The sequence below is a fragment of the Diabrotica undecimpunctata genome, chromosome 4, assembly GCF_040954645.1.
Source record: "Diabrotica undecimpunctata isolate CICGRU chromosome 4, icDiaUnde3, whole genome shotgun sequence".
Taxonomy (NCBI): Eukaryota; Metazoa; Arthropoda; class Insecta; order Coleoptera; family Chrysomelidae; genus Diabrotica; species Diabrotica undecimpunctata.
In genome coordinates this window covers 134,392,737-134,416,959 of record NC_092806.1, presented here as the reverse complement: position 1 = coordinate 134,416,959, position 24,223 = coordinate 134,392,737, and the positions used below count along the sequence as shown (strand labels likewise).

The window sequence follows — 24,223 nt, the reverse complement described above, 5'->3', positions numbered from 1 at the left end:
ATTCTGACCCACTCTCTTCGCGTTGCAATCTTTATTTTTAATACGTCATACGATTCAACCAAAACACAACTATTTTGATTAATAATGAGGTTAATGATTGCACACTAAATATTTTTAAATTTATACGTTTTAGATTGAAACCGGAGGCATACTCTCGCAAAATAATTTTGAGTAGATTATATTGCACTCAACTATAGATATCGTATACTTCTAGGTTTTTTAATTACATCTCAATGAAACTATCTTTAATTGAAAAATCTAGGCACTTATAGGTTACTGACAAGTTTTTTAATAATAAAATAAAATTGACAAAATTAATTTATTAAAGTAGAATAGACAATTTCTTAAAGATACATTATGCATTAGTTACAAGAAATTATTGTTATACAAATGTCTCATTACCAATAAACTAGCTTTTTTAAATCCTGTATAATCCGTATTCTCCATTACTTCGCTGATATTTCCGCTTTGATCGTCTCCGTCTAATAGTTCAGGCATTCCTGGAGTCTAAAAATATTATCATATTTGAATTTGGTTTCACAAATACTATTCTAAACAAATCTACACAGTTATTAATTTTAAATTTAGTGACACCAAAAACCCCCTGAGTAACGAGTTTGCACTGATTTTGTATCCAATTTGCACAAAAATCTAGAAGACGAGGTCCGTCCTGAGTACCAGGTGCCTCGGAAACCATAACCGACAAAATATTTGTATTTAGCGACCCCACAAAATCGTATGTAGTAATATTGAACTTATTTATTTCCGAATTACGAATTTATTATTTTTAATCACGTCTAAATGTACTTTGGAAAGTGCATTTACCATGCTCAATAATGGCATTTTTATTTCGGCATTATCACTTTAGTTCCATACATTTCCTAACGCTCTTAAAAAGCGAATGCAATAAATTCTATTGGGATCCATCCAACTACAAAAATTGGAAGGTTTTATGCTGAGATTAAAAAATTTATAAATATAATATATTTATAAGTTTTATAAGGGATATAAATTTAAAAATCCTAGTATTGAATCATGTAGGACTTGTAATTATCTACAAAACAAGAAAAAATCCTCTAATAGTGAAGACATACGTGCAGCCGTGAATAAAGGGAAAAATAAAAACACCTTCAGCTGGCAAAGATTGCCTATAATGAAAAGAAAAGCAAAAATAGAGTTCTCTAGAAATAGTATCGGTAAATTAGTTGTTTTAGTATTTGACTTGTAACAGAACCTACCAACACCCAATTTAAGCACAAATGTCTACTATAAAAAATGTCTCTGGACATATAACCTCACCATTAGAAATTGCACTGAAAATACCACTTCATGTTTCATGTAGCATGAGGGGTTCTCAGACCGTGGATCAGATCAAGTAGCTTTCTGTCTTTAAATATAAGCGTGTTAAAGTTGTGGATAATAAAAATATGAAAAGGCATGATATACAAGTTCTACGTTTTAGTAAAACTTGGGTGTTATAGACATTAAATATTCACATAAGGACCTTGACGTTATAAGCTTAATATTAAATGCTGAGGACAGCAGATGGATCCTGCATTAGAACCTGTTTATAATGGACCTAAAACCATAAAACATCAAAAAAAGAAAGACTTGCTTTTCCTGTTAAAATACCTTGATCCAGTGTACCATCCATTTTACCACGAACTTAAGAGTAGTGAGAATATAAATGATGGAATTTAAAGTTTTATTTTTAAATGATAAACACTACTTTTTTATGTAGATTGTTAACAGTGAATAAAAATAATGTTTCTAATTGTTATTACTCATTTCAAAGAGATTTTATACTGCAGTTTAAATTTAATAATTCCATAAATTGGTGAATTTTAAATTATTTATAAATTGATTAAAACTAACCATCGTTATTAAATATCAAAGTTTTGATTTCAGTATAAATTTCTTTATTTTTTATTTTGTAATTATGATATTCACGTATTTTATATACCTACTTCACTTTGACAAGGTATGTCTATATATGGCATCTAAGATATTTGCCAAAACATGATATTATGTTAGTAAAATCCGTTTTCACAATAGAGTTTCCAAATATAATGTACACTATCAGTTTAAGCAGCATTTTGTTTATTTATATAGAAATATAAGAAAATTTTAACAAATCTAAGAAAATTTTAGCGAGTAAAAAATAAAAATAAATTGCCATTATGTTATAAATTTTTAATTTCGCTCTACTGAAAACTTGTTCTATTTGACATATCAAGTGTTGGCAAATAATAAATAATATGTATAAAATTACGTAGTCGAGTCGAACACTATTAGGCAACCAACAATACAATTATGACTAATGTTTTTTGTCTAAGTATCATGATTAACAAGAGTTATCAAATTCTAAAAAAATGCAGTTTTTTATAAATATAATAATTTATAATATAATAATATTATAACATTGGTCACGTACATAGGTATTTTTAACAATATCTGTATTTTATTTCCTCTTAAGTGTGGTGAATATTATCCCTTTATATAATTCTTAAAATAAATACTGAAAAAAATTTATTTGATTTTCGAATCAATCAGCACAAAATAAAAACCAAAACCTTTCTAACAAATAAAAAAGTATTTTTCGTAAAACAATGAATCGTGGTAATCAACACATTCAAATCTTTTTAAGACGCGTTCTAACGAGTTAAATTTAGTTGGACAAATTTTAGTGGATCAACAAAAGTCGAAAAGAACTTGAATTAATAATTAATGTTCACATATTTCAATTAAAATTGAATAAATGAGTCAATCTAAAAATGGCGTCTAACGCCGTTGTGCGTAAATGTGGACACATTGTTGCAGTTTTTTTTTAAAGAAGTGTTGATAATAATATGAACTAAAGTCGCACGAAAGGTCATTTTTCACTGAGACAGTAAGCTCTCATTAAATTTACAAATTGCTGCGGTTATATTTGAAATATAATCATTTTCTGCCGTTTTTAGTTTGCGATTCTGACGAGCATGAAAGATATTTTTTGTTTCGGATTGCTTTGTACTAGGCGGATTTGCAGTTTTGTATTTCCTAAATCTATCGGTTCTTTCTCAGTTTTATCATTTCCAGTACTTACAGATGTAGACGATGGTGTAGGAAATACATTTTCTGTTCCGGTTTCTGCTGGATTTTTATAACAATCAAAACACGCACGTATAGCACAACAACTTTCAGAGTCAACAAATATTGATTTCCTAATTTGCAAGTTTAAGGACAATCCTTAACTGTAAAACAATTTGTGATGATTCGTCACTTAAACGACAAAAGTTTGACTGGGTCAACTAAAAAGTTGATCAATTCTCTTAAAAGATAGGTTGTCATTAGAGTTTTCGTAGAAGGCGTCCTAAAGACACGTTTTCATAAGTTAAGTTTAGTTGAACCGTTTTAGTTGATCGACAAAAGTGGAAGAAAGGCGCATTCTCACGAGTTATGTTTAGTTAACCAATTTTAGTTAATGAAGAAAAGTTAAAAACAACCTGAATAAATTATTATGGCGTCAAACGTCACTATACGTGAATGTGTAAAAATTGTTAAAGTTTTGTTAAAAAAAAACGGTTACCTAACTAGAATTGTTAATATTATAAACAAAGTCAAAAGTCAAAAGTTGTTTTTGGGTGAAAGATTGGATTCTAAAAATTAATAGATTGGGAGAAAACTTCAACGAGCTGCTGTCAAAAGTGCAGGATGCCATAAAAGAAGATACAGTGTTGCGACCAGCAACATCGCCAAAATTAAAGCTGCAAGTTACAAGATATTTAACTACTGTTTAATAATTTGCAATGCTTGCTCCGCATACCGAATCGCCAAAAATACCGTTTCAAATTTTATGGAAACAATAAATATTAATTATTAAAGTTTAAATTTTTTTAGCCAAAGTTAGTTATATAAGAGTCTATTCTGTCTATGAGACTCGCTAGAGCGCTACTTGTGAATTCTATCTACATTTTTGTCTGTAGTGTGAAGAAAAACGTTAATTGTCCAGTTCACACACTTCAAGACATGCTCCAACTTGAAAACAGTTCATGGTCATTCATCTCTTAAACGATAAAAGCTTGACTGGGTCAAACTTTTCTTGATCAACTAAGTTCTCACTAGATTTTTCATTCAACTTTTGTTGATCAACTATACTTGACTCATGAGAACGCGCCTTAAGGAAACGTTTTATTTCAAACATTTTAATAGAAATTGATCGAACATTTAAGTTATAAAATGACGTCGAATGTCGTTGTGAGTGAATGTGTATAAATACTAGATTTGCTAATACAGCAATATTTACAAGGCTCGGCAAGTCGTGTAAATATGAACAAGAAGTTTCACCTTCTAGGGAGCATCACTAACCTCGCTAAAGGTTTAGGATATAAAAATGATTAAAGAATGTTGAATATTCCAAATTATTCAAAAAAAAACAAGATATTGTAATGTGACAAGCCATCTCACAAAAATTTAAGCTGCTAGTAAATTTAATATATTTAGCTACGGGAGATTCATTTTCAGCACTTGCGTCCTTATACCGAGTATATGGACGCCATTTTCCACCATATCAACCATTAAGTCAGTGTCATAACCTTAAATTTTGGCAGTACATCTTGCTACCTTATTTGGTATCATAGAAAACCGGGTAGTTGTGCACGTTTTAGAATCGGATACCCGGTTTTATCAAGCTATTTTAAAATTTTTATTTTTTAGTCAAGTCGTAGTATAAACGAAAGACTAGTCTTTAATCGTGGGACCAAGAGAGCTCTGTGGACGATAATGTAATATTTGGAAATTAATAACTCTAAATAACATTATTTTGAACTTGTATGTTTTATACTTTGGCAAATATAAACTCGTTTTTAACACAGATCTAGAAGACTACTAAGAATAAGCTGGTTTCGGTCCTAAAAATGAGGAAGGCCTTAGACGACTGGACCAAACAACACAACTGCTTAATTTAATAAAGATACTCAAGCTGCAATAATTAGGTCACATTATTAGACACCCTGAAAAATATACTTTTACATCTGATCATTCACAGAAAGATCCAAGGTAAACGTGGTCGTGATACAAGAAAAACATTATGACTGAAAAATCTAAGACAATGGTAACGGAAAATCGACTACATCATTACTTAGAGCTGCTGTCAATACAGTCACGATAGATGACTTTATCATTAGTTGACCCACATGATAGCCAAGGATCGACAACGGTCATAAAATTAGAAGAATATATTTTGACATATTTTTGTAATAGTCTGTGCTATTCATTCTTTTTTAATTTATTTAATATAGTATTTTAATTTCAAAAATCGGTATTTATTTTTTCCATGCCATTATACGACATAAGATACTTTAATTTACTAATTTTTAAATTCGGTACATATCGTTTTTTATCAAACCAAGGCTTAAACACTCAAACAGTTTTATTTATAATTTATTAAATGAATGAATGGAGGCAAAAAGTATTTTTGAAGTGACTAAAATATTTAATTCCAAGCTGAGCGCTTTCAGCTACAAAGCCAGAGACGGATCCAACGGGTGAAAAATACAATAAAATTCTTTAAAAATTAAAAAAATATTCATGAAAAATTTATCAAACATTTGCATTAAACAATTTGTTCATGATACGGGTATGTATCAGTATTATAAGCAACCGACAATCTGGATGAAGTTAAAGCCGCACACCAGAAGTTTTTGAATGTTTAAGGAAAAAATATTGTATTTTTCACTAGTGGAAGAATGCTTTTTATGCCAAAAGCTAGGAATTAAATATTTTACACACTTCAAAAATACTATTATTTTCCATTCATTCATTTGACAAAATGAAGTGTGTACAGTGTGTACAAAAACATATAAGTATTTTTCAATTAGTTATAATCGTTGTAATTTTTGATATCTAGATAAATATTATAAGTATAAAACGTATATTTTAAAAGTTAAGTTAAATATTGAATGATTGATAATTTTATTTTATTGTGGTAAAATGTCTACTAAATAATTTATGAGTACACTTAACCGGTGATTGATTTTAAGTACCTTTTAAAGTACGTTACATCACATTAAAGTAAATATTTCTTTAATACCAAAAATTCATGTGGGACAAAAAATTGCTTTAAATGAAAAATATATTAATTGGCTGGTAATTAATTCGACACTAATTTTTTAATAATCTTTTTGACCGCAAGAATATATTAGGCAAGGCAAATAGCTTGGGTTTATTCGAAAAAACATTCCCATGAGAGTTTGTTGCATAATCACTTTCATGAGATACCCAAAACAAGGTTCAAAGGGTCGCCCAGGCGAAAAGTTGTTTGAATTTTTTTTAAACAAATTGTAACAATCAAATTTTTCTTGAACAACATAAGTTTATTGCAGTTTTTGGTAAACTTAATCGTTGTAGAATTACAAATAATTTAAATCTGAGAAAAACGAAAAATTACGATCTTTAAGGCTCAAAAACACAAGTAGAAAACATTATTTTTGAATTCACGCAGAACGTAAACTCAATTTCAAACCTTGTTCAATCATTTTCCAACACGTATTTTTGGTCTATTTCATTTTAAAACATTTTTTTAGTCGTCAATGAAGCGCTTATGACAGGACGGCGCTCGGGCTGCGGCGTGTATAAGAGAAATGTCAGTGTTTATCAATACTGACATTGATTTTGTTAATTTTATCTTCCCTTGTTAGTCATAGTATGGCACCATCTATTAGAAATATTGCGATTTAAAATGAGGGAAAAATTGTTTCTAAAGTCTTTCTTACAATTTTTTGAAAAATATCTTTTACACTAACATTCTTCTGATAATAACAAACACAGCAACAAAAAGAATGATCTACGGTGGTGTTAAAAAGTCCTGCATCACCTAAGCGCCTTATAGTTTTTGAGGTTTAACACAAGTTTTTTGTATATTTTCGCTAATTCATTTTAAGTTTATGCTTGTAATTGGCATTTTCGGTATACTTACCAATGTTTTTTTAATTACTAGCTCAAAATTTTACAGAAAAGATTAAAGTAATCTGATTGAAGGAATTTCCCATAATCCGAGAAAATTATGAGGTGATTATTAAGTCGTTACAGTATTCTTAAATTGAATCTTAGTGACAAATTTCCCACATATTTTGACTATATAAACACTGTAGTTACCCTAACACATTTATTCGCTCTTTGATTTTTGATAAAAATGTCAAAATGTCATCCCAGACCAAACAAACTAAATTATCGGACGATAAGCGTTTTGAAATTGTTTTTCACCATAAAAACGACAAATCTAGTCGCATCCGCAGTAAACTGTAATCAATCTACAGTAATTAGAGTCATTAAGAAGTATGCTGGACAATTAAATATCGACGTCAGACCGCGTAGTGGCCGACTAAAGAAAACTTCTGTTCGGGATGACGCTGCGTTAAGGAGAACAAGTCTGGCAGACAGAAGCCTTAATTCCATCCAATTGACGAAGCTGTGGCCTGAATCTACACATGTGTTGTGTGTGCACTTCCACTGTAAGAAAATGACTGCTTAGGTTTAAAGGATGTAAGGCACGGAAGAACCACTTCAGAAAAGCACCGTTTGAAATGGGCCAAGGAACATCAATCTGGACAGCAGAGCAGTGGCAGAGTGTGCTGTTTAGTAATGAATCCACTTCTCCAAAATGTGTTATTCCCACAATTAAACATCCAACCTCTGTTATGATATGGGGTTGCATGTCCGCTCAAGGAGTTGGTCGCCTACACGTTGTCTCTGGAATGATGAATGCTACCAAATTCATCGAGGTACTACAGAATAAGATGCTGCGTAGTGAAAAAGACCTGTTTGGCGAAGAAAAATTTATTTTTCAGGATGATAATGCTCCTTGCCATAGAGCAAAATCGGTTAAAGGTTGGATTAAGAGTAATAAAATTGGTAGGATGGACTGGCCAGCGCAATCCCTGGACCTCAATCCCATCGAGAATTTGTGACAAACGATATTAAACATCATTTCCAAAAGCAAACCCACAAATAAAACGAAATTAATCGAATCTCTAATCCACGCTTGGCATCACTGTATTTCCAAGGAAGAACTGCAAAAATTAATAAATTTCATGCCCAAAAGATGTGAACTAGTTATTAAAAACAAGGGCTGGCCAATTAAGTATTAAAATTAGTTTAAATTACTTCAATGTGATGTACAATATCGTCTTGATGTAAACAGCCTAATTTTTGTAATATTGAATAAAAAAATTTCCAAACTACATTTTTTTTTATTAATCAAAATTTTTGCTGTGTTTAAACTTCTATCTTCTATTTTCATGTATTTGGTAAGGTGATGCAGGACTTTTTAACACCACTGTAATTTAATTCTGAAGTCATTCCGGTACAAACATTTTTTGGCGATTCATTTTTATTAATATAGATATTCATTTATAATTTATCAAGAAAAACAGCAGAGGTTAAAAAGATTTATGAAAGAGGTGATATCAGATTGGATTAAGAGAGGTGGCCTTTCGGCCTATTCCACTGCGACTTTTTCAGATCTATTGTGGTCCTCTAGTGGTCTATCTATAGATAACATTCCCTAGCCTGACCTTTTTTATAAAGTCTAGTAGCTTCGAGATACAGATAGTGACGAAGCTGCCTATGACCAGTCCGATGCCAAAGAATCGGACCGTGAGGATGTAGATCTGGAAGGAAGTAAATTTGGATAAGACATTTTTGATACCAATGAAGACGATAATCTAAAAGGCAAATAGATTATCCTGCATTAAAAAGAATGAGGTAACACACCGGATAAAGCGCTCATCAGTCTCTAAGATTATAAAAACAGAACACATAATATTATAAACATTTTTCTCTCTACAAAACAAATTACCAGGAATTTGAGAGGGATTAGAGAAATATGAGATTAATTAAGTAATTAATTAATTAGGAATAATACCAGTTTTAGTTTACCTGATTTAAATTAAAATTACTATATGTTTATTGCACTATATGTGTGTATTATTAATCCTAAAAGCTCAAGTTATTGTCCACTAATGAAAAGGTATCATATTTTTTCCAAAAACAATGTTCAGTAGATAGCGGTCACTTGGACCGGTGCAACTATGCAGGTCATAAAAATCTATGCGACTGCTTAAAGATTGAGAAGAACATTATAGCAATTTTCATAATATAAAAACCTGCAAAAGAACTTACTTCACTTGGATCCAAGAATTTACTACTCCATATCATTAACCCCATAAACATACCATATGCGATTTGTTGCTTCCATTCTTTTTTTAATTCTGTAAATGGCAGAACTGTTTCTGCATTACATCCATACTCCTTTAATGTCTCACTAAGGCTTCTATAATATATGTCAAGGAAATTATCTAAATTAGATATGCTGTCTTCGTCAGCTCCTGAGTAGAAACAATATGATAGATCCAAAACAGGTGAACCTACCGCAGTCAGTTGGAAGTCAAATAATTTAAGATCTTCTATATCTCCCGATTTCTAAAAAAATAAATCTGTATTAGTTTGTTTTAAATGTTAGAATAAGCTTATTAACTAATAGGTCTGTTATGTAATGCACCACTACTAACTGATCAGATAAACAGATAATGTAAAATAGAATAGTAGAAAATAAATTATAAATAAAAATAATTATGTTATTATGTTGTTTTTGTAATCTTTCTATTTCTGCACATTTTTCTGATAGCCATAATTTCTTCGTTATGGTTCTGATTAAAATTCGTTCTATAAGATAAAATAGATAAATTATTTTTGTTTCTACAAGAATTAGGATTTCCCCCGATAGTTGCGGTTACCGAGCACTGGCTTGATGTTAACGAGCCTGACAATGTGACAATAATTTCTGTGATTTTTTAGATAAGATTGTCTGTATTTTCAATAAGGCATTTCCTTTAATTAGAATTAAGTCAAAACAGCACAAACCCTGGACTACCAAAGGTTACCGCATATCAGCCAAGAATATGCGTTTACTACTGTACATTAAGAAATTTACTACCAATATCTTTGTCACTGAATATATCACCAAGTACAGAGAAAAAAGTGCATAAAGTAATGTTAGTCCCTGGTCAAAGTGTAGATGATCCTGTTGGTTCATTTTTTTTCCTCGCAGACGAAAAAATTGTAAACGAAATAGTGAAGTGTACAAATAAAAAAGCCGAAAAAGTCCTGCGGATAGAGAACTGGAAATATTGCGACTCTACAGAGCTATGTGCCTTTATTGTGCTACTATTAACTACAGGGCACCTGAGTGCCAACATCCATAATGTAGACATACTTTGAAGTAAGTTTTACGGACCTACTATATTAAAAGCTACCACGGTATTTGACGATACAAGCTACCAATTTGATTATAAAGACCCAAGGTCTGAGCGAAGAAGGAACGACAAATTAGCAGCAATACGCGATGTGTGGAATCAAGTCAACCAAAACTTTCAGAAATACTATTTACCAGGAAAAAACATAACGATAGTTGAGCAACTTGTTCTGTATAGAAGTAGGTGTCCTTTCAAGCAGTATATGCTGCTATGGAATAAGTATGGCATAAAAATATGGTGGGTCTGTGACTCGGAAACATATTACCCTTTAGGGGTATTTTTGGAATACCGTATACAGCAAAAGACGGAAACTTCAGTAGCCAAAGGTCTTGCATCTTAAGTTGTAAAGCAACTCGTTGAGTCCTATTATAATTCCAAGAGGAATGCGATTTTTGATAACTAGTTCACTGATCTTGCTCCTGTACATGAATTATTGGCAAATTCACTAACTCTTGTGGACACAGTGAAAAAAAAATAAGAAATTTGTTCCTCGGGAATTTCTACCAAACAAGAACCGTTTAGAGAAATCTTTAATTTTCAAATTCACTCCAAAAGCATCTCTTGTTACTAACGTTCCGAAAAAACAAAGAAGTGTCCTAGTTCTGTCTACCATGCTTCACAATGCTTACTGTGCAGATGATGTTGACAAAATAACAGATATGATACTCTATTATAGTAGTACAAAATGTGGTGTCGATACGCTAGACCAAATGGTTTATAAATATATGTGCAAAAGCCTCAAAAAGCAACATTTATTACTTAAACAAATTTACATCCAAAATTGAAATAAAATAAAAATGAAAAGCGAAGACTGTTTCTTACAACATCAGCAGAACAACTAGTGTTGTCTCAAATTTTGAGAAGAAAATCAAGGTCACTACAATGGGAAACAAAAATGTGTATTGAAAAATGCTTACAGGAAGTTGAACCACACAATAAAAAGCAAAAACTAGAAAAACCTCCAGTTAACAAGGAAAAGGTGTCACATTTGCCCAACAAAAAAGGACTGAAAACAAAGACAAATTTTTGAAATAAATAGAAATTTGTGTAATGATTACTTTATAATTAAAAAAGTGTGTTAAGTATGGCAATGAAAGAAAATAAATCACTAATCTACGGTTTTTTTTATTTTTATTGTTTTTTTAACCTAATACTTAACCCAGATATTACTACCGTCCTTTTAAAAGGCAGTGTAAATTATGCGTAATTTAGGTTAGTACAGCTACCAACTGATAGATGGCTCTAGATGGAATGTTTTCAAGAGCCAGCATTCGACAAGTTTTAACGATTTTAGTGCGCGCACATGCTGTAATTTTGAGGTTATCTGTGTAAATTGCCAGGTTTTGGACTACAAAATGGATGCTTATAATTGGAGGTAAGTCTAGAATTAAAAAACTGTTATTTCACGACATTGGCATGTGGATTATTGTATAATAGGGACTTATGTACGTATATTCTTGGCTCGAATAGTTGTCACGTTGTTTCAAAGGCTCGCCGCTTGGGATTTCATTTTGTTCTTTTAAAAGGACGGTAGTAATTAGTACTACCAACGTGCGTATTGTTTCAGGAGGCCTCTCAAATTGCATGAGCTATTAGAAGAGCTTGATTCTGATGAAATCCCAGTCCCTCCAGATGGTTTGATCATATTTCCCCCAGAAAATGCCAATGATGATGTCACCGATTGCGACTCCGGCGATGAAGAACTAACTACAATAAATAATTTACCGGGTAGTGAGTTGAGAAACGATGTAGAACTTGTTTTTGACAACGCGACTGAATTACCACAAGATTCTGTGAATTCCAGCCTACCAGAAGAAGATTCGGATGATGACAATATACCATTGGCTTTGTTTCTTTCCAAGGAAAAGCTGCCCCATCAATTAGAGAAGAGAATATCTGCACACTGGATTCAAGGAGACTTGTATCAACACCCTGATTGTACTTACTGGAAAACTCAATTTGGACCGAAAATGACTCAGTCGCCGATGGAAATTTTCAATTTGTTTTTTGATGATGAAGTCATCAATTTGGTTACCGAATACACTAACATCTACGCAGGACAAAGAAATCTTTTGAACGACATTACTCAAAATGAGATTCGATGTTTTATAGGCGTTCTTGTATTGGGTGGTTATGTGGTTGTGCCGAAAAGGTACATGTACTGGGAAAATCGTGACGATTCGCACAACGCAATGGTGGTAGCTGCTATATCTAGGGATAGATTTTCCCACATAATGAAAGTTTTGCATGTTTGCAATAACTTGTCATTAGATAAATTTGATAGATTTGCCAAGATGCGACCCCTGTTAGACGTAATAAACAAAAAAATTATACAATTTTCCCCTTTAGAACAACATCACAGCATAGATGAGGCAATGGTTCCGTATTTTGGTCGCCATCAAACAAAACAATTCATCAGGGGAAAACCAATCCGTTGGGGGTACAAAATGTGCCCTTCGTCTGGGATACATAGTTTGGTTTTCTCCTTACCAAGGTAATTCCACTACAATACCTGAACAATATAAAGTCCTTGGATTGGGTGCATCAGTAGTTCTATCCTATGCAGAGAGATTGAATGAAGTATGGCCTCAAAGGCGATTCCATCTTATTTTTGATAATTATTTTACTTCTATTCATTTACTGCATGAGCTAAAACAAAGAGGCATATTTGGTACAGGCACTGTAAGGGAAAATCGCACCATGAAATACCCTTTACCCTGTTCATCTATTATGAAAAAAACTGAACGTGGTAAATACGAGTATCGTCTTGATAAAAATACAGGAATAGTGGTTTGCCGCTGGCATGGTAATAATATCGTTTCTATTGCTTCCAATTTTGTACCAGTAATGACTTGCTTCTCTGTAAAGAGATTTTCACAAGCAGAGAAAAAACATATTCAAGTTCCTCAACCAAATATTGTTAGAATATACAATAACTTCATGGGTGGCGTTGATTGCAGTGACCAGAACATCAGTTTATATCGAGTGTCCATAAGAGGAAAGAAATGGTATTTTCCACTTTTTGCTCATTGCGTTGATATGGCTATTCAAAATGCGTGGCAGATTCACAAAACTCAAGACGGTAAACTGGATCAACTTGAATTTAGAAGATCTATTGCAACTAATATTTTGGAAACTTTTAAAAAAGAAACAAAACGCGGACCTTCTAAGCGGAATTCGAATTCGGTAGCCAATTCAAGATATGACGGTATTATCCACTTGGTTCTTTATCAAGAAAAGCAATCGCGATGTGGATATTGTCACAAAAAAGTCCAGTTTTTGTGTGAAAAGTGCAAAATACCTTTACATCCAAAATTTTGTTTTAAATCCTTTCATTCTTTGTAAATTGATACTAATAAAATATATATGATATCTGGTACCGTATATTACTACCGTCCTTTTAAAAGAACATGTCAAAACTTGACAGGTATCGACATAAAAAAATATATGATTGTGTTTTTTGGTTCCATATGCTATAATTTCCATGAAAATTCGAAATTAATTCAAAATGTTAACAATAAAAGTTTCAGTAATATCTGGGTTAATAATAATTTAATTTGTCATATTGATTTGCTATTCTATTTAACAATAAGCTAATCTTGTGGCTTGGTCCCAACTAAAATAGTAAATTGATATGACAAAATATTAATTTGTAGACGTAAAATAATAACATTCTTCCGACTTATGCATTTTATTCATTTTGTAAAGATTGTTTTTATCGGTACTTTATACATGCGCTGCTAATTACCATAATCTTTTCTCAGAAGGGTTTTCATACAATAATGAAAGGCAACAACACCGTAATCTTTTTCCAGGGTATGCGCAAACATCGACCCCTTTTTTCAAATAAAATGGCCTGGTAGATTCACAAAAGTTTTTATTTATTTATTAATTAAGTCCTTATTTGGCTCCAAATGTTTATTACTAGTGAATAAATATTTTTTCTACAAAAGTTCTCGCATTTCATTATTTTGTGCAAATCCTTCGGGTAGATTTCACCCTCGAGATAGACCGCATAGGTACTATAGTAGCACCATTTTTTTTTAATCTAGACAATTTAAATTTAGCTTTAATAAAAAATCAAAAAGGAATATTAGAAATATATGGTAAATATGAAGTAATAGTGCATTCAAGAAGAGTGGTGGGCCCAACGGACCCAAGTTGCCCGGTTACGTAAGTAAAATGTGTTGCCCGAATAAGGGTTAATAAGTTAATAGTAAGATCTTATATACTTGTAATTAATTTTAAAACATGAATCTTATTGCTATCTCTGTTTTTTGTAACTTATTTAACGGACTTTGTCGCAAAAGCTGATCATTCTGTCTACTAAATAATATACTTACATTGTATTTGAACATCATATTATTACTCCAACAGTCACCGTGGATAAAAACTGAATACGGACTTTTGTATGCAAGTGCATCAAGATACATTTGAACACCGTTATCACAATATTTTTTAAAACTCTCGATAATTTTAATTTCATTTTCCTCTTCTAAAAATTCTTTTACCTTATTGCAACAACCGCTAATTACTGATTTCATCAAACCTACAAAAATAGTAATATTATTCGTAACCAAACATCTATTCACGTGCAGTTTATTCACAAAATAAAACTGCGTAAATTAAAACATTAAATCAAAGGTTTATTATTTATAATTTAAAAATTGTAAAATCGTTTATATGTGTCTATACAGTGTTTTTCAAAAAGGTATGTCATAAATCACGCATTCCGGGGACAAAAATAAATTGATTGAATTCAACTTACCTTGGTACAAAAGTGTACACAAAAATAGTGACAGCCCTTTGAATTTAAAAAATAAAAATAGTTTTTTTAAATTACCTCCTAAACTACTTGATACTTTGTAATAAAAATGGACACGTTACTTTCTTTTTCTCAAAGCATTTTTCATACAGAAGAAACAACAAAATCTAAGAGCACAGAAACATGTTAAGGGGGTGTGCAGCCCTAAATACCCCCAAATTTGCGAGTACGTTTAAAACAAATGAATTTTGTGGTATCGTTAGTTTAACACATTATTTTTAAAAAATTTTTGCCTCATCACTTTTTTCAAAAAACAGTTTTTATTGAGTTACGACCCTTTTCATTAACCTTTAAAAAATTACGTGCATCTAAATAAATGGTTTAAATGAATTTTCAAGTACAAAAAATGTCTGTAACCTCTATAAAGATGATATTACAATAAATGTTTAAAATGACCCCCATTTTCTCCAATACATATTCGGTATCGTTTTAATAAGGAAAACCGAATGCGCTTAAAAATCATATTTTTCTGACGAAATTGATTTGCTGCTTCAATTATTATTCTAACCTTCAATTGTTGTTCGTCCTCTATTGTTACAGAATACACTTTCTCTTTCATAAACCCCCAAAAGCAGAAGTCCATGGGGTTAAGACCTGGACTTCTGGGTGGCCAAGAAATAGGTGCGTCACGACCCCTTCCAATCCACCGATGAGGATACTGCCTGCAAAGGTATTCCCGGACTTCATTACTATAATGCGGTAGAGCGGCATCTTGTAGAAACCACATATTTTTCCTTATTGCAATATTCACTTCTTCCAAATACTCTTGTAAATCGTTTGGCAAGAACTGCAAATAATTATCACCATTTGAATTGTTGGGAAGAAATACTGGGCCTATTAGATTGTTATCCACAATTCCTGCCCAAACATTAACTTTGAAAGTCCTTAGGTGATGGTTTGTTAATCCATTTCTACTGAAGGTAGCCTCGTCGGTAAACAAAATATTTCTAATAAAATTAACATTTCGAGTGTTTTCCATTAACAACCAATCGCAAAATCCAATCCTTTTAGGATAATCTTCAACCAATAACTCTTGAACCGTTGTTAAGTGATAGGGTTTAAGCAGCTGATCCTTTAAACGCCTCCAAACCCTTACTTGCGGAACATTTAGCTGAGCAGCTATTACCCTTATACTTGTTCTAGGGACTTCTTCAATGATTTCTAAAATGTCTTCATCAGTTGCATCCATTACTGGACGACCACTATGGCCAGCAACTTGCGGTTGGAATGTACCCGTTTCCCGTAAACGACGATCCATGGTCAGAAATAATCGTCTATCGGGTGTATTTCGATTGGGGTATTTTACTGCATAACGCCTTGCGGCTGCTGCACTATTTCCTTGACATTCATCTACGACATTCCCGATAGTTTATTAAAATCATAATTTAATCTGATTCAACTTACTCAAAGTTAAATGCATATCTGCCATTTCGTGAAATATGTAGGCCATTATAACATCAAAATTTTTAATATTAATCTTATTCACACAATAAATAATAGCTTCAAATTATTTACTATTATTGATGAAACTGTTTGTAGTTATTATATTCGTCGAAACTAATTGTAATTTTATGGCCAACTAGGAAACAAATAGTTTTTCGAAAAAGTGATAAGTGGCAAAAAAGTTTTAAAAATAATGTGTTAAACTAATGATGCCACAAAATTCATTTGATTTAAACGTACTCAAAAGTTTGGAGGGATTAAGGGGTTCACACCAACCTTAAAATTTTTCTGTGCGCTTAGATTTTGTTGTTTCTTTTATATGAAAAATGTTTTCAGAACAAAAAAGTAACGTGTCCATTTTTATTACAAAATGTCAAGTAGTTTAGGAGATAATGCAAAAAAAAAATTTTTATTTTGTAACTTCAAAGGGCTGTAACTTTTTTTGTGCAAACTTTTGTACTAAGGTAAGTTAAATTCAATCAATTTATTTTTGTCCCGGAAATGCGTGATTTAATTAATGACGTACCTTTTTGAAACACCCTGTATACAAATAAAAAGATTTCTATGTACATATTAGTTTTTGTACCATTACCATTTGTAAATATAGTAATAAAGGGGGTGAGTAACAGGCTGATTTTCGAGTTAATAGATCACTCACAGATCAGATTTTTATACTAAAAGATATCCAGACTATCTGCTACGAATATAAGGTAGCATTCAGGCATTCTTCATAGATTTTAAATAAGCGTATAATAGCATGAGAAGAAATTAAATGTATAAAGCACTGAGCTCCTTGTGGATACCTGCAAAACTGGTTAGGTTAGTAATAATGACTCTAAATAGCACACGAAACCAGGCAGTATGGAGAGGATTATCATTGGATGAGTTTGAAGTGAATAGAGGTCTTAGACAAGGACATTAGGAGACAAGGTCTAAGACACGGTGCTTTTTAATTTGGTATTATATATATATATATACCCGGTATTTAGGCGGCACACGCCCTTCCGGTAGGGATCTATGGAGGAGTATCACCAAGCCGCAAGCCCTTATCTCTTGCCGTACTGCTCCACCATAGGCCGATCAGATACTAGCATATTCTAGACTAAGCCGCAGATTCATTTTAGAATTTTAAACTGCTGCGTTAGCCTTTTTGTTTTCTGTACACCGAGCTGGGGATTGAACTGACATCTCTCGCAGTGAAGCGAAGGAGAAGCCAGCCGCCCAGCCCGCTTGGCTATCCGATCGACATTTGGTATTAAAAACAATAATAATCAGAAATAGCTGAGTTAAAACGACTGGAACCATCTACAACAATGAACATCAATGTCTGACTTTCGCTGATGATCTTATTATTCTAACAAAACCAAGAAAATAATTACAAAATGTTATACAAACATTAAAAAAATGGGCAAAATATTTTGACCTAGAAATAAACCAGGAAAAGTCAAAGTACATGATACTCGGAAATACAGCACAAAAAGAGAGGGACAATTTACTTTCATGTCTAATGAATCAAGGAAATATAATTTCGAGAAATTAGTCTATTTTACTTATCTGGGGGTTATTTTAGAAGAGAAACGTCAGAATAGAAGGTTGAATGCCAGATCGACAAAAACAAATTTAAGGATATATAAAACAGTAATAAGCCCACAATGACATATATATTTATACATACAATGATATAGTATAAAGTCTGGATAATGGAAAAAGCAAATACGGAGAAATTGGAAAGATGGAAATGGAAAATGGTCAGAGCTATATATGAAAGAAAAACCACGGTGGAAGGTTGGGTGCGACGACTACGACGAACAAACAGGTAGCTAGAGGAATTTTATAACCAACCAAGCGTTATTTGCTTCATAAAACCACAAAGAGTGGGATGGATTAAAACTTGCGTCTCGGGCATGATAGTATAACTTAAACATATGAAACCTAAGTGTTTCAAATTCGTTCGGTTCTGAGCATGACGTCATTAGGTGACTAGTTAATAGAGCCAATTTGAAATAACCGATAACATGAAGACTGGAATCTTACGGATTATCTATGTTAAATTTCTTTTTACGAAACGTAGTGATAAAGTAATGGATGTAAATTTTTGTGAATTATGGATTTATTAAAGATATAATAGGCAAATGTAAACTTTAAATAGTGACGATTTTATTAAAATTACTATGTGACACTAATGTAACTATGACATAAATTTAATACAATGAAAAAAACCTTATTAACACTAAATTTCAAAACTTTTCCCTATTAAAAAGATTTTTCGCATCTTCATTAGTCCCACCTTTGAAAGAAGGATCTGAAATTTTATTTTCGTTAGAAGTTTGATCATTACATCTCCGTTAGACACAGAAGAATACACTCTTGCATCAGTAGGAAAATTTCAAAAATGGAGAAACAAAGTCCACCAAGCATCATGTTGTTATAAAATATATAAATGTAGTCGACCTGGGATGTATAAACCAGGTGGTCAAAAAAAAGCTTAGAAGCACTTAAAGCTTCAAGGCCAAGGCAGTAAGAATATTAATGCATTTTGCCCTTCATCTATAAATTTAGTAATAAAAATAAGTGGTAAATATTTTTTTGTTTTTTAGGTTTATAATATTAATTAATTTTTGTACAGAGTTGTATTGCCAAGTTTGGTCATATTTGTGGGACACAGATCTAACCAAAAAATACCATTTAATATTATTTTGGATAAAATTAGAGATAAAATTAGAGATAAAATTAGTAAGAGTACTTAGAGGACCGACGTGTGGTTCCGACCACTATATAGTTAGGACAAAAATGGTATTTCCTTTTAAATCTAACAAGGACAATAACGTTAATGAGGAACCTCAACAAACAGAAGTGATAACGAACAAACGATATAACTTAAACAGCCTTATCAACGAAAGCACAAGAAACCTATACCAGCACAGATTAGACGAAAAGTTGCTACATAATATAGAAGACTAGTCAGTAGAACAAATTTACGAAAACATAACGAGTAGCATCAAAGAAGCAGCAGAGGAGGCCATTGGACTAAAAACTAATTCCGCTAGTAAAAAACTTTGGTGGAATCAAGAAATTGAAGAACTAGTACTTCGAAAGAAAAAAGCATACCACAAATGGCTAAATACAAAACAGGAGTTGGATAGAGAAGAATACAAAGATATTAAAAAAAGAACACGACAACTAGTAAACACAGCTAAACGAGAAATGTGGGACAAAAAATGCAAAGAGATAGACACATATATGGGAGGTAGAAAATGCTCAGAGACGTGGAAATTCCTGACAAAAGTTAAATCAAATGAAAAAAGAGAAACAAACATACAATTAATAACAACAGAGAACTGGATCCGACATTACGAAAATCTATTAACAGAAAACAGAGAGGAATATAGAGAAATGTCTCCAACTGAAATACACATACAGGGAGAAATGATAAACATCGATGAGAGGACTGTCATAAAAACGATACAACTACTAAAAAATGGTTGAGCTGCAGGTCCGGAGGGAATTTCAGCAGAACTAATCAAATGCGGTACTAACAAACTGTTTGAACGATTAACCTGGTGTATAAACCAATATCTAAACGGTGCACCAGTCCCGCATGAGTGGAAAGTATCCTTCATATCATCTATACATAAGAAAGGAAGTAAACTGGACTGCTCAAACTATCGAGGTATATCAGTAACCAGTACCTTAAGTCGCCTATATGGAAGGATACTTCGAGACATTATCGAACAAGAATATAAGGAACAAGAAGAAGAGGAACAATCTGGCTTTAGAGCGGGAAGGAGCTGCACCGATAATGTGTTTGTTTTGAAACAAATAATAAAAAAAAGATCAAGTACCAATCAAGAAACCCACCTTATGTTTATAGACCTTCAGAAGGCCTATGATATTGTACCCGCTAAAAAGCTATGGAAAGTTTTGCAGGAAACAAACATTAACCACACAGTAATTAACGCCCTTAAACAGCTGTATGAAGGATCAACGTCGGGAATAAAAATTGGAAATAGACTTTCAAAAAAATTTCCTGTAAACAAAGGACTCCGGCAGGGGTGTTGCATATCCCCCACATTGTTTAAAATCTACGTGGCGAAAGCACTGTATCAGTGGAAAAGAAAGTGCAGAGGAATGGGTATTGACCTGGGAGAAACTTGCCTATATACCCTACAGTTTGCAGACGATCAAGTCCTTATAGCCAACGATAAAGAAGACCTGACATATATGGCCAGAAAACTACAGGAAGAATACAAGAAGTGGGGTTTAGAACTCAATACACAAAAAACAAAATATCTCCCAATAGGCGCAGAACTATCCAACATTCAGATGGACACAACCGAAATTGCATTCTGCACTGAATATACCTACCTAGGAATTGATTTCGACACCACAGGCACAGACAATAGGGAAATTAGAAAACGAATAACCCAGGCCCGTAGAACAATTGGATGCCTTAACGGAGTTCTTTGGAGCTCAGAAATTGGTAAAAGACGAAAATACAATATATATGAATCTCTCATAAAAACCAGCTTAACCTATGGTACAGAGACATGGAGACTAACAGAAAGCAATAAAAGAAAACTCGAAGCAACAGAAATGGATGTATTTAGACGATCACTTCGAATATCTAGAGCAGACAGAATTAGAAACGATGAAATAAGAAATCGGATGGGGTAGATGGATCACTGGCAACAGACATAGAAAGGAAACAACTTATATGGTATGGCCATGTTCAAAGAATGCCAGAAACAAGACTACCAAAAATCGCCATGAAATGGATACCACCAAATCGTAAGAAACGAGGAAGACCAAAAAGAACATGGAAGGAGGGAATAACAAAGGCAATGAGCTCCCGAGACTTGACCGAAGAACAATGGAATGATAGAAATTCGTGGAAATTAGGCATCGGACAACGACGCAAGACGTTTTGAAACCGATATATATATATATATATATATATATATATATATATATATATATATATATATATATATATATATATATATATATATATAAACTAAGGTACACTCGAAGAGTGGTGGGTTTTTCGGTCAAAGTGGAGAAATAAAAGACAAAGACGATGGCTACTTCATCTATTTATTGAAGACGTTTCGCTTTCTGCTCAGAAAGCATCATTAGTTCATCTAAAAAGAACAATATGAAACCAAACATCCATAGAGAAGTTATAACCAAAGTGTGTTACCTTACAAAGACATGTAGCAGTCAGTGATGTTAAAAATATGAAAAAGCTTACACAGCTGGACATTCAGAGTTAACGTTGTATATAACAATAAAATTGAAACTAGGTAAAGTTTGCAATTTGACAAATTTAGCACAGCAAAAGAACATGTGATAAAAATACATGTATATATAAAAAAAATTTTATAAAAACTTAGTAAAAAACATTAAGGTTTATTTTAAAGTGTAAAGAACTAGAAAGATCATTAGATTGCACTTCCAACAAATTTATTTAAAAATTATATTTTAATTTTAACTTTAGGTAACATTATAAGTTATTAAAGATTAATAGTAATAAAGAAAAAAATGAAGTTACCAGTCTTTAGCTTACTGAGGCTCGTTGGTAAATGAATTTAAAGGTTTGACACCCACGCACAACAACGTGAGTAGAAGTGGCCTTGAAGTCACAATGACATAAACAGCAAGGCAAGCTACCAACCTCTATGTATTAAGGCGGTATATTCAAAGAATGTCATAAATTTGGTTGACAACTTGTCGTTAAAAAACCAAGCAGTGAAAAATATATATATATATATATATATATATATATATATATATATATATATATATATATATATATATATGAAAATTGCTGAGTTCTCGGGAAGAACCGCGTTGAGAATTTAAAACTCGACGTTTCGGCACCCATTTTGGAGCCATTATCAAGAGGGATACGGTTCGGTTCGAGTTCGGGGTCTCAATCTGCCTACTCCCCTCACTCGAGACGTACCAGTATCGTGTTCTATATTGCAAGAACTGTCTCTCGGCACTGAGGTCTCAATCTGCCTACTCCTCTACTGAGACCTCAGTGCCGAGAGACAGTTCTTGCAATATAGAACACGATACTGGTAAGTCTCGAGTGAGGGGAGTAGGCAGATTGAGACCCCGAACTCGAACCGAACCGTATCCCTCTTGATAATGGCTCCAAAATGGGTGCCGAAACGTCGAGTTTTAAATTCTCAACGCGGTTCTTCCCGAGAACTCAGCAATTTTCATTTATCTGACCGCGGAAACTTATCCGAACATATATATATATATATATATATATATATATATATATATATATATATATATATATATATATATATATATATATATATATATATATATATATATATATATATATATATATATAAATATATAATTAGAGATGCTTGAACGCTTAAACATTCACCATCATGACACAAAAATGATCGATCATTTTTAAAATATTCATAAATATTCCAAAACCAATGGAGAGTGTTTGTTCTCCAAGTTCAATTTTTGTGGTCACTTAAATTTATCTGCTAGTTACTGGTCGGACAATTTATATGTAGACAGGTAAGTATTTAAAAATTATTAATCGCATTTTTAAACAGAAAAAATTGCAAATTTATTCTGTTTGTCAACTTTACTTGACTCATAACTCAATTTAAAACCGCACATGCGCAAAAGCAAATGATGTAAATCTAAATTGTGAGGGGTGTCAACGCAAACTCAAGTTCTCGAGATGCAAGTACACTTAAATGTTAACTGTTGTCAGTAATATCGGACGTCACCAAATGAATGAGTTAAGTTCACGAAATTTTTAAGACCATTAACCGCAAGTGAAGTTAGTGTCGAGTGATTTAATAATTGTTTGAGAAGTGAACAATGACAAATCAGTAAATAAAAAAATTACATACCTTGATCAACAAGCCTTTTCATATTCTGATGATACTCTGCGCCCAATTCGCTAAACTTTTGAGGATGGTAATGTTTAAAAGCGTAGGAAATTCCATGAAACTTTCCATACTTTTTGAAAATTGTTTCGTACATCTTACTGTTTAGGGGTATTTTCTTAGGATGGACTTTGTAGCCTTTAATCTTTAAATTTTCCATTACCAATTTTTCTTCTCCTTTTTTTAAGCAGGTTGCCAGACATTTTGGAATATCGTTAAAGATTTCGACTTTAGGATAAGACTTCTGAAACTCTTGTAAAGCTGGCATCACTTTTGTATAAAAATATATTTCGTTGTTGAAACACATGGACATAAATTTAGTAGTTTCTTTACCGCCTGTTAGACATTGTTTAACCACTAAGTGATGATCTTTGCTAGTATTTTTGTTTTTAAAGGACAAGAATGCGATTTCACCTAAATGACCCTCACCTTTTTCGTTGCCTTCATGTTCGTGTATTTCAAAATTTTCTATTTTTTCGTGCAAACACTCTTCTAACAAATCACGTATACTTTTTGGTATCATTTTTTACCGGTAACAAAATCTTACTATTAAACTCAAAGTATCCGCTCTCATATATACTAATATTATTTTGATTAAATACGAGATAATAATATTCTATCTAACGATCCGAAGCCAGCACTATATTGTATATTATTTTGTCAAATTGTGCAATGCGTATCACCTTGAACTGCTATACGTCCTATACGGATAATTTTTGACGCGAGAA

General features: G+C 32.4%; 1 protein-coding gene across 1 annotated transcript; it reads right to left on the bottom strand.

Annotated features, from left to right (window-relative positions):
• Window positions 1-304: 304 nt before the first annotated feature.
• Window positions 305-24,166, bottom strand: LOC140438417 (uncharacterized). Its single transcript, XM_072528099.1, has 4 exons — window positions 23,460-24,166; window positions 14,636-14,841; window positions 9,160-9,459; window positions 305-507 (listed from the first exon to the last, which is right to left on the bottom strand). The coding sequence occupies exons 1-4, from the start codon at window positions 24,016-24,018 to the stop codon at window positions 367-369; spliced, it is 1,206 nt and encodes a 401-aa protein (XP_072384200.1). The 5' UTR covers window positions 24,019-24,166; the 3' UTR covers window positions 305-366.
• Between the last annotated feature and the right edge of the window lie 57 nt (window positions 24,167-24,223).

Bases quoted from the DNA above. Each gene is read 5' to 3' on its own strand.
- LOC140438417 (XM_072528099.1), bottom strand. From the start codon at position 24,018: ATGATACCAAAAAGTATACGTGATTTGTTAGAAGAGTGTTTGCACGAA. The intron at 14,842-23,459 runs GTATGTAATTTT...CTATTTTTGTAG, and splicing joins GAAAAGGCTTGTTGATCAAG to GTTTGATGAAATCAGTAATT. The intron at 9,460-14,635 runs GTAAGTATATTA...TTATTTTTTTAG, and splicing joins ATATGATGTTCAAATACAAT to AAATCGGGAGATATAGAAGA.